This window comes from Ictalurus punctatus, chromosome 2 (genome assembly GCF_001660625.3).
Source record: "Ictalurus punctatus breed USDA103 chromosome 2, Coco_2.0, whole genome shotgun sequence".
NCBI classification, from domain to species: domain Eukaryota; kingdom Metazoa; phylum Chordata; class Actinopteri; order Siluriformes; family Ictaluridae; genus Ictalurus; species Ictalurus punctatus.
In genome coordinates, this window is record NC_030417.2 from 39612003 (window position 1) to 39622002 (window position 10000).

General features: G+C 46.9%; 2 protein-coding genes across 4 annotated transcripts in view; both read right to left on the minus strand.

Annotated features, from left to right (window-relative positions):
• Positions 1–3517, minus strand: part of thoc6 (THO complex 6) — a 16140-nt gene extending 12623 nt beyond the window's left edge. For 2 of the 3 annotated variants that reach the window (XM_053676756.1, XM_053676754.1), the window contains exons 1-2: positions 1944–2627; positions 1181–1284 (exon numbers count right to left, since the gene is read on the minus strand). In XM_053676756.1, the coding sequence (XP_053532731.1) occupies positions 1181–1284; positions 1944–2307 (468 nt within the window). In that variant the 5' untranslated portion in view covers positions 2308–2627. The other variant, XM_053676764.1, reaches the window with a different exon arrangement.
• Positions 3518–4223: 706 nt separating this feature from the next.
• srrm2 (serine/arginine repetitive matrix 2) overlaps positions 4224–10000 on the minus strand; it is a 14877-nt gene continuing 9100 nt past the window's right edge. Inside the window, exons 5-14 of the mRNA XM_017495167.3 lie at positions 9784–9873; positions 9617–9682; positions 9472–9504; positions 9262–9381; positions 8947–9076; positions 6718–8834; positions 5976–6635; positions 5754–5819; positions 5413–5523; positions 4224–4833 (exon numbers count right to left, since the gene is read on the minus strand). Of these exons, the coding sequence (XP_017350656.2) occupies positions 4794–4833; positions 5413–5523; positions 5754–5819; positions 5976–6635; positions 6718–8834; positions 8947–9076; positions 9262–9381; positions 9472–9504; positions 9617–9682; positions 9784–9873 (3433 nt within the window). The 3' untranslated portion in view covers positions 4224–4793. The remainder of the gene's footprint in view (positions 4834–5412; positions 5524–5753; positions 5820–5975; positions 6636–6717; positions 8835–8946; positions 9077–9261; positions 9382–9471; positions 9505–9616; positions 9683–9783; positions 9874–10000) is intronic.

A 10000-nucleotide genomic window follows, 5' to 3' on the forward strand; every position in this document is an offset into this window, starting at 1 on the left:
TGGGATTTAATATTTAGTAAAACGTTACAATGTATTATTATTTTTATTATAAATATTAACAGCAGAACTGTAAGACAATGAAAATAAGTAAGGAATAAATGGACAATGACCAAAGCGCTTTATTTTATAATAATTAAACTTCCTGTCGTCTTTTATTCTTCACTTATTTCTGGAAAATCAAAATGATCTCCCGTCTAGTTTGTGTGTGTGTGTGTGTAATGCACTCCGCATTACACTTCTGTATCACTCCGCATTACACTTCTGTATCACTCCGCATTACACTTCTGTATCACTCCGCATTACAGTTCTGTATCACTCCTCCTGTATCACTCCGCATTACACTTCTGTATCACTCCTCCTGTATCACTCCGCATTACAGTTCTGTATCACTCCGCCTGTATCACTCCGCATTACAGTTCTGTATCACTCCGCCTGTATCACTCCGCCTGTATCGGAGTGATACAGGCGGAGTGATACAGGCGGAGTGATACAGAAGTGTAATGCGGAGTGATACAGGCGGAGTGATACAGAAGTGTAATGCGGAGTGATACAGAAGTGTAATGCGGAGTGATACAGGAGGAGTGATACAGAACTGTAATGCGGAGTGATACAGAAGTGTAATGTGGAGTGATACAGAAGTGTAATGTGGAGTGATACAGAAGTGTAATGCGGAGTGATACAGGCGGAGTGATACAGAACTGTAATGCGGAGTGATACAGAACTGCAATGCGGAGTGATACAGAAGTGTAATGCGGAGTGATACAGAAGTGTAATGTGGAGTGATACAGAAGTGTAATGCGTCCCCGGACTGGAACTACTTGATGGAGAATTCAACAGCGCTGAGGTGTAATTACACGTCATTGCTTTACGACACACTCAGAGTAGCACAGTCGTGCTGGATGTCCGGTGAAGACCAGTGAGGAGGAGTTTAATGACAGCACTGAGAAGGGTTTTGAGAATTAAGGCCGAGTTACTGCGCTAAAGTTTTTTATATTCAGTCTGTGAATAATGACGTGTGAAACGTGTCGCGCTCCTCATCACAGCTGGGTAATAAGTCAGGTCCTCAGGAGAATATTACAGAACCGTCATTTCACCGCAGTGAGCACAGCAAAGCGGTACTCTCGGTACCCGGACCTGCGCAGCTCTACAGTGGAAAAGAGGATTTTAGTGGAACTCTGACCTTCTTGCCGAGCTCCGCCCAGCTCCACGCGCTGATCTCTCCGTTCCCGGAGCTGAGGAGGTGTGTGTCCGTGGAGATCAGTGAGAACACGGGACCTTCGTGGGCTGGAGAGGAGAGACGAGATGGAGAGAGAAACAAAGAGAGAGAGAGAGAGAGATAAAGAGAGTGAGATAAAGTGAGGGAGAGAGAGGGAGAGAGAGAGGGAGAGAGAGATAAAGAGAGAGGGAGGGAGGGAGAGAGAGAGAGATAAAGAGAGAGAGAGGGAGAGAGAGAGATGAGAGAGAGAGAGAGGGAGAGAGATAAAGAGAGGGGGAGAGAGAGATAAAGAGAGAGGGAGAGGGAGAGAGAGGGAGGGAGAGAGTGAGATAAAGAGAGAGAGATAAAGAGAGGGGGAGAGAGATAAAGAGAGAGAGAGAGGGAGAGAGATAGGGAGAGAGAGATAAAGAGAGAGAGATAAAGAGAGGGGGAGAGAGAGATAAAGAGAGAGAGATAAAGAGAGGGGGAGAGAGAGAGAGATAAAGAGAGAGAGAGAGGGAGAGAGATAGGGAGAGAGAGATAAAGAGAGAGAGGGAGAGAGATAGGGAGAGAGAGATAAAGAGAGAGAGATAAAGAGAGGGGGAGAGAGAGATAAAGAGAGAGAGAGAGAGAGAGATAAAGAGAGGGGGAGAGAGAGGTATCATTCTGGACTGCAGCAGTTGTATTCCCTCAGTAAAAGATGGCGGTGAACCTGACAGGAAGTGAGAGGTGCTGAACAGGAACTGACCGGTGAAGGTGAGGACGGGTTTCTGACTGGCCTCTGTGGCGTCTGGACTCAGAGCAGCTGAAAGACTGCAGAGGAACAACAAACACCACACGATAAAATCCAACCAATCACAACACACCATTAAACCGGGTACAAAATGTATTTTCAAAAATCTAAACGCAAACCTTGCAAAAAAGTTTCTGATTAAAACACACAGGAAGAGCTTCAGAATAAACTCAGACCTAATCAAGGCCTCGCTACTCGATTCAAGTCCATCTGAGATTAACGTAAACCTAAAACCAGGATTAACAGGGAAGATTCCATTCAAACCCGGGGTAAAGCTCGAGACAGAAGACCACGGCACACGAATGCATGAATGAATCATTCACTCATTAATGACTTTAAACTCATAATTAGAACACAATTCATTATTTACTCAAGAGTTCGACAGCTCATTTGCATACTGCGACGATCTGTGATAGACCAGAATTATAAAGGCCCAAATCCCAACAGCAAGTGAAGGTAAACACTGCACACCTGTACGGTGCCGGATCATTCCCTCTCTCCCTCACAGAACCAGGCGTTACAGTAAAGCGGATCTGGAGGGGATTGATCTTTTTCAGGGCCGTGTTACTGACCTGCGGTGCTCGTGACGTTCGCTGTAAAGCTGCTGATCTGAACGAGATCTGATGCTGAGGTTTTGTGACTCACCTGAACACAGCGATCTCTCCGTAGTTATTCCCAGCTGCTAAAAAGCGAGAACATGGAGAGAAACTCTGCGAGAACACAGACATGTGCAGGAGCTGTGGAGAGACACGGGAACTTTTACATCATAAACGACAAAAAACCCCGACTCATCACTGTAGAACCGAATGAAGACACTTAGTGCCGGGTTTCACAGACATCCCTTTATCATCACGAATAGTGAAACGATATCAGTTGATATAACTCCGTACCAGATGTCTGTAATGAGGTGGAAATACTCTGTAATGATTTGCATGCTCGCTGTAATGTAATATGTCCGATTATTATTTATTCCCAGATTATTTCCTGTACCTTATGACATGTTTTAGGTTTTGGATTGTAGTCTTGTTCCAGGACACAACATCACTTCCTTTTAAAACCTTTTTTTTTTTTTTTTTTTGGTAGTGAGATTGGAAAACCATGGGGGTACAAACTTTTGCACTCATCACTAACCAGCAGTAATGAACGAACTTCTATCTCTAAAATCTCTCATGGGTTCGTCCCAAACCTCCAACAGCCTCAGTACACGATGTCCAACAGAATAAAGAGAGCTTCTGTGAGGAAATGTTCAACACTTTACAGTGAAACAGCGTTTAGTGCCAAACAGGAGGCGGGGCTAACGCTTTCTCACAAACCCGCCGGAAATGAAACAAAACACACTAAATCTCTCTGATAAATGACTCAATTTAACACGTGAAGAAACAGAATGTTGTGTTTACCTCAATCGGACCCATTTTGTTTGCAGAAATCGGTTTATTGTGGAATTTTATCGCGGTTTTCTCTCTCTATAGGCTTTGGTTCGTACGTTTGAATGCGGGCGCATGAATATGACGTCACTGGCGCGGAAATGTGACGTCAGTCTATTGACTGACGCAAAGACAAACCAACGTGTAATACTAATAAACATATTACTTGTATTACTGTACTATAATTGTGTTGTTTTTTTTTGGGTTGCGACAATTCAGAACATAATCCGGTTTGTAATTATTCGAATTATTAGAATATTTGTATTAATTAACAATTGTATTAACAGTTACTGTTACTAACATTAAATTAACACATGCAACACAGAAAATTTTTAAACAAAATTACTATAGTGCAAAATGTGTGAACATGTGCTCTCTCTATATATAATATATATATATATATATATATATATATATATATAATATCTAATATATATATATATATATATAATATCTAATATATATATATATAATATCTAATATATATATATTATCTAATATATATATTATCTAATATATATATATATATATATATATATATATATATATATATATATATATATATATATATATATATATTATCTAATATATATATATATATATATATATATATATATATATATATATATTATCTAATATATATATATATATATATATATATATATATATATATATATATCTATATCTATATATATATATATAAATAAATAAATAAATAAATAAATAATGTGCATGTATGTATATATAAATAACAAAAATATTATTAAATTAGTTACTTTTACCCTCACACACCAAAAAATCCAACAAAAGATACAGATACAACCATTTATTATTTATTTATTCATTAGTCCTCATTTTTCCCCACAAAGTGAAAGAAAGAGGCGTGTAAGCGGGACACGGTCCACTCAGTGACGGCTCTGACCATAGTGACTTATCTACATTCAGAACAACGCAGCAGGGTAGAGAGAGACAGAGAGAGAGAGAGAGAGAGAGAGAGAGAGAGAGAGAGAGAGAGAGAGAGAGAGAGAGAGAAAACACACCGGTGTATTTATTTTTAGTTGAGTATTCAGCTTTGTGTTGGCACGGAGGAACACATGACGTGTCTGTGACTCTACTTCTCTCTCTCTCTCTCTCCCCTTCCTCACGCATCATCACCGTAATGAAAGTAAAAAATAAACCAAAAACACCCCTGTGGGTAAACGTGAGTGCAGAAAATCTGAGATGACTCCTCGCTCCAGTTCAGAACTCATGTGCGGATCATAATTTACAAACACGTTTCTGCTGTGTGGTTTTTTTGTTTTTTTTCTCCCAAAGACACAAAAGAAAGGTCGGGGGAAAAAAAATATACGAAGAACGTGTCAGTGATGTACAGCACGATTATCTATTTTCTCCGCCTGCAGCTCGATCTGCTCCTCGATCTCCTGGAAACACAGAGAGAGAGAGAGAGAGAGAGAGAGAGAGAGAGAGAGAGAGAGAGAGAGAGAGAATGTTAATGTGTATAGAAGAATGGAAATAATGAATCACACTACATGAGTGCATCACGACTGCCCCCTGCAGGACATGTGCGTAATAGAGCACTTACTACACATATCAGGAGAGCTCTTCAGACAGACTCTAGTCATGAGAGAGAGAAGGATGAGAGAGAGAGAGATTTTTTTATTTAAAAAACCCTTTTTTGGTTCAGTCGGATGTCACAGAGTCTTACACTGTAAAAGTAATAAAAGAAAAGGGGGGATATGACAGAGCAAATCAGAGGCAGGGAAAGTGAGAGTGTGGGAGGAAAGGAAGGGAGAGAGTGAGGGGGAATGAGATTGGGGAAGTGAGTGAGAGGGGGAGTGAGTGAGAGAGGGGGAGTGAGGGAGGGAGGGAGGGAGTGAGTGGGGGAGTGAGAGGGTGTGAGATAGAGGAAGGGATGGAGTGAGTGAGGGTGTGAGACTAAGAGAGGGGGAGTGAGAGTGAGAGCACACAAGAGTGAGTGAGTGTGAGAGAGAGAGTCTGACCTGCGAGCAGGAGGAGAGCGTGCGGTTCTGCGCAGACGTGCAGGAGGAGAGTAGCTGAGGGATCTGGAGTCTCTGAGCGAGTCAGCAGGTTCTCTCGGCCGACGAGGAGGACTGTGAGGAAGAACACAACCCAGTGTGTGTGTGTGAGAAAGATGTCACTCTGCTGCTCAGTAGCACTTATCTACACTCTCAGAGCATGGGATATTGATCAGACTCGCTCTCCGTTCTGTCTGATCATTGTCCGATACTGGAAGTGTCTCAGGGCTGTTAATAAGGGCGATGTTACATCTATTATTAATGGAGGAGTGTGGGTTAAGATTTAGTGTGAAAGTGAACCGTACCTTTTCTTCTTCACTTCCTCACTCTCGGAGGAGGACGAGGGCCTACTCGCTGCCGCTTTCCCCTGCCTGGAAAACAAGAGGAGACCCTTTTAGATTCTTCCTCAAATTACTTTTGAGAAGTGGAACAGCAGTAGAGCTCCGGCGGCGAGAGGAGATATGGGCCACGCCTCACTCTGCTGTTCACTGGAGTATGCTTCAGGTGTAACGTACACGCCCACTTACCCTTTCTCCGTCTCAGAGTCGGAGCTATCGGAGGACGAGGATGAAGACGACGACGAAGAAGAGGATGACGAAGAGCTGGAGCTGCTCCTGCTGTCACTCTTCTTCTGCTGCTTCACGACTTCTTTCTCTGCTCTCCCGTTCACCTCGTTCTCCCCTCCGATCGGCCGCTCCGGGCTCAGAGCCGTGCGGCGCTCCGCAGGTGACTGGCTCCTCGATCCAGCCTTCGAGGTCTTTCTGGCGTCCGATTGGCTGACGGGAGGAGACCTGCCACGCAGAGGAGGTTGTCTGGAGCGTTTAGGAGAATCCCGAGCTGGAGGAGGCGAGGAGGAGCGAGAGCGGAGCTTCTTCTCGGACTTTCTGTCCTTCTGGGGATCGGGTTTCCTCTGAGGAGAGGGCGAGGACGAAGAGGACGAACTCGAGGAGGATGAAGACGTAGAGGAAGAAGACGGAGAGCGAGGAGGAGGTGATCTTGCTTTCTTTTCTCTCTCTCTTTCACGTTCTCGCTCTCTCTCTCTCTCCTGCTCTCGCTCCCTCTCCCTCTGTTGTTCACGAAGTCTCTCCCTCTCTCTCTCCCTCTCTCTCTCCCTCTCCCTCTCCCTCTCTCTGGACAGAGAGCGACTATTTCTGCGGCGGTATGCAGGAGAAGGAGAGCGACGGGACCTAGGTGGAGAAAGAAAAGAACACTGGCTATGATATTTCCTCTGGTTATGTTTATAGAGGTGTTCAGGGTGCCGTTACTTACCTGTACGGAGGCGAGCGTCTGCGCGGGCTGCGTGACCTGCTGCTTCTCGTCCTCCTTTCTCGTGAGCGTGCTCGGTCTCTATCTCCTGGCCTCCCTCTTTCTCTCTCTCTCTCTCGGTCTCGGCGTGGGGGCGGCGTCGCTCTCCTGCCTCCACGCTTCGGGCTCGGGGAGCGTGGAGCATCTGCGCGGCGGCGTCCTGGAGATCGTGACGGAGACCGTGATGGTGACGGGCCCCGTTTGTTCCGGCTCTCCTCCTCCCGAGCTCTGGGTGGAGACGCGCGCTTTCTTTCACTCGTCCTGTTCTTCTCTCGGTTCTCGAGGTCCGAGGGCGTGTCCCTGACTCGCTCCTTGGGCTTCTCCGGAACTTTGCCTTGGGTTCTTGTGTTCTCCTCCGGACTGCACCTCCTTCGTGCTGGGGGGGATGGAGGAGGGCTCGAGGTCTCTGTAGGAGTGTACCGCTCTTTCCCTCGATCTCTCTCTTTCTGTCGTTCCTTCTGAGGAGACGGAGATCTCCTGTTCCTGCCTCTTTCCAGGTCGTCCTTCCTGGTGGGCGGAGCCTGTGCGGATGCAGAGGCGGAGCTCTCCCGCTCTGTGGGCGTGTACCTGTCTGTGTTTCTCCCTCCCTTCTCCTTCTCTCTCTGAGCCACGGCCTGCACTACGACTGCGCGAGGCACCTCTTTAGTTTTCTCCTTCTTTTCATCGTCGGAGGACGAAGACGAGGACGAAGAGGAGGAAGAGGAGGATGAAGATGACGATGATGAGCTGTCAGAATCGCTGTCACTGTCACTGCTGCTGCTGTCACTACTGCTGCTGCTGCTGTCACTGCTGCTCGAACCTTTCGATTTCTTTTTCTCTCTTTCCTTGCTTTGCTCTTTCTCTCTCTCTTTCTCCAGCGGACTCGAGTTCTCCTGAGTTCTTCCTGGCCTCTCGTCCTCCCTCGCATTCTCGTCCTGTCTCTCCGTCTCCGCCGCGGCTTTGTCTCGCTCCGTCCTCCTGTCTCCCGCCTCGCTGTCTTTCCCAGAGCGTCTCTCTTCAGAGCGTCTCCTGTCCTTTTCTCGCTCGTTTCTCTTCACCTCCTCTCGTACTTTTTCTCTGTCGCTCTCTCGCTCGTTTCTCCTCGTCTCCTCTCGTCCCTTTTCTTTCTCGCTCTCTCGCTCATTTCTCCTCGTCTCCTCTCGTCCCTTTTCTTTCTCGCTCTCTCGCTCGTTTCTCCTCGTCTCCTCTCGTCCCTTTTCTTTCTCGCTCTCTCGCTCGTTTCTCCTCGTCTCCTCTCGTCCCTTTTCTTTCTCGCTCTCTCGCTCATTTCTCCTCGTCTCCTCTCGTCCCTTTTCTTTCTCGCTCTCTCGCTCGTTTCTCCTCGTCTCCTCTCGTCCCTTTTCTTTCTCGCTCTCTCGTTCGTTTCTCCTCGTCTCCTCTTGTCCCTTTTCTTTCTCGATCTCTCGCTCTTTTCTCCTAGTCTCTTCTCGTCTTTTTTCCGCATCCCTCTCTCGCTCTTTTCCTCTGGCCTCCTCCCGTTCTTTCTCCCTCTCCCTCTCGCGCTCCGCTTCTTTCTGCTTTCCGTTGGTGCGTGGCGAGCGGCGGGCAGGCGAGACGGGCGAGTCGCTGGAGCGGGCTCGCTCTCTCCGTTTCTCGCTCTCTCTGACTCGACTCTGCGGGACGGTGTCTCTGTCCCTCGCTCTGTCCCTGTCTGAAGGACGTGCGGGTGAAGACGCTCTCTCCTTCTCGCCGCTGCGTCCCCTCCGCGCTCGGTCTCTCTGCGGTGAAGGAGAGGGTGATGACGCAGAGGAGTCGTGTCTCTTCTGGGGTTTGTTGTCCCTCTTCCTCCTGTCGTTTTCTCGCTCTTTCTCGACGCTCCTCTGCCTCCCGTCCCGCTGTCGTTTCGGAGACGGTGATGGAGAAGACGAGTCGTGTTTTTTCCGTTGAGGAGGTTTCTCCCTGTCTCGCTCTTCACTGCGTGCTCGTCTGTCTCTCTGCTGTTTAGGGGGTGGAGACCGAGGCGGAGATGACGAATCGTGAAGCCCTTTTTGGGGCTTTTCCTTCACTCGCTCCTTTTCTCGCTCTCGTTCCTTCTCCCGGTCCTTCCTGTTTCGATCGGGGGACCTGGAATGCCTTGAAGACTTCCCAACGACAAAGAGAAAATAACATTCCCATGAATAAAACGGAGGCTAGTCACGCTCACTACTGGCTTTAACGTAGTGTTGATAGAACAACGCTATCTTTAATTCGTACCTCTCGAACCTCCACCTTCTCCGGACTGTCCCTGTGGCGACCCCTGCGCTCAGGAGATCTGCCCTTCCTCCCCTCATCTGCCCGGGCCACAGGTGGATTGTGCTGTTTCTCCTTTAACACGGCCGGTGAACTGAACAGGAAAAAAGGCACATGGTGAACGAGCTGTTACTATAGAAACAATAATGTTTTACAACACGCGCATAAATTAAATAAACCAAGCGTTATGGAAAATCAATCAACCAATCAGAAGCCAGAATCCAACAGCGCTCTGATGTAATGCATTAAACATCTCCCTTCCTTCCCGATCCACGATACCTGCGAGCCGAGCTGGACGATCCGCTACGCCGCCGCCGGCTCTTCGTAGGGGGCGGAGTCTCGTTCTCACTACTCCTCTTCCTTTTATTCTTCTTTCTATCGGGCCTGTCCTCGGACGAACTGTAAAACACAAACCCGTACACGCTGGAGTTCAGTTAAGACGAACACCAGAAATAAAACAATGTGGAGTTTTCAGAAGGCAGGACTCACCTCCCGCGGTGGTCACTCTGCACTGACCGCTCCCTAAACGCAATCAATCACTCAATCAATACACACACACACTACGTACACATTTCCGAAAAAAATAAACGTACGCCCGTTTTCTTTTTTCATTCATGAGTATTTTCATACGCACCTTTTCTTTTTCTTCGTCTTGTTTTTTTTCTTCTCTCTTCGAGGAGATGGAGAAGGACTTTCAGAGCTGGGGGGGGGGGGGAAGAGAAACCGTGATTAATCCGTCACTAATACACTGCGTTGTTATTCTATGGCTCTTGGTAAATTAATGAATACATTTTTCTTTACCTCTCTCTACTTTTTTCTTTCTTCCTTTTCTTCTTACGGCTCTGTTTCCGAGTGGATGAAGAATCCGACTCGTCAGAGTCTTCAATAATCCTGTGGGGGAGAAAAAAAGTGGTTTGGGGATTTGAAGGGTGCGCTATACATACAAGATCTGCAGTAACGTCAGCGTGATCGACATGTCTCTGTGTGTGTGTGTGTGTGTCTCTCTCTCTCTGTGTGT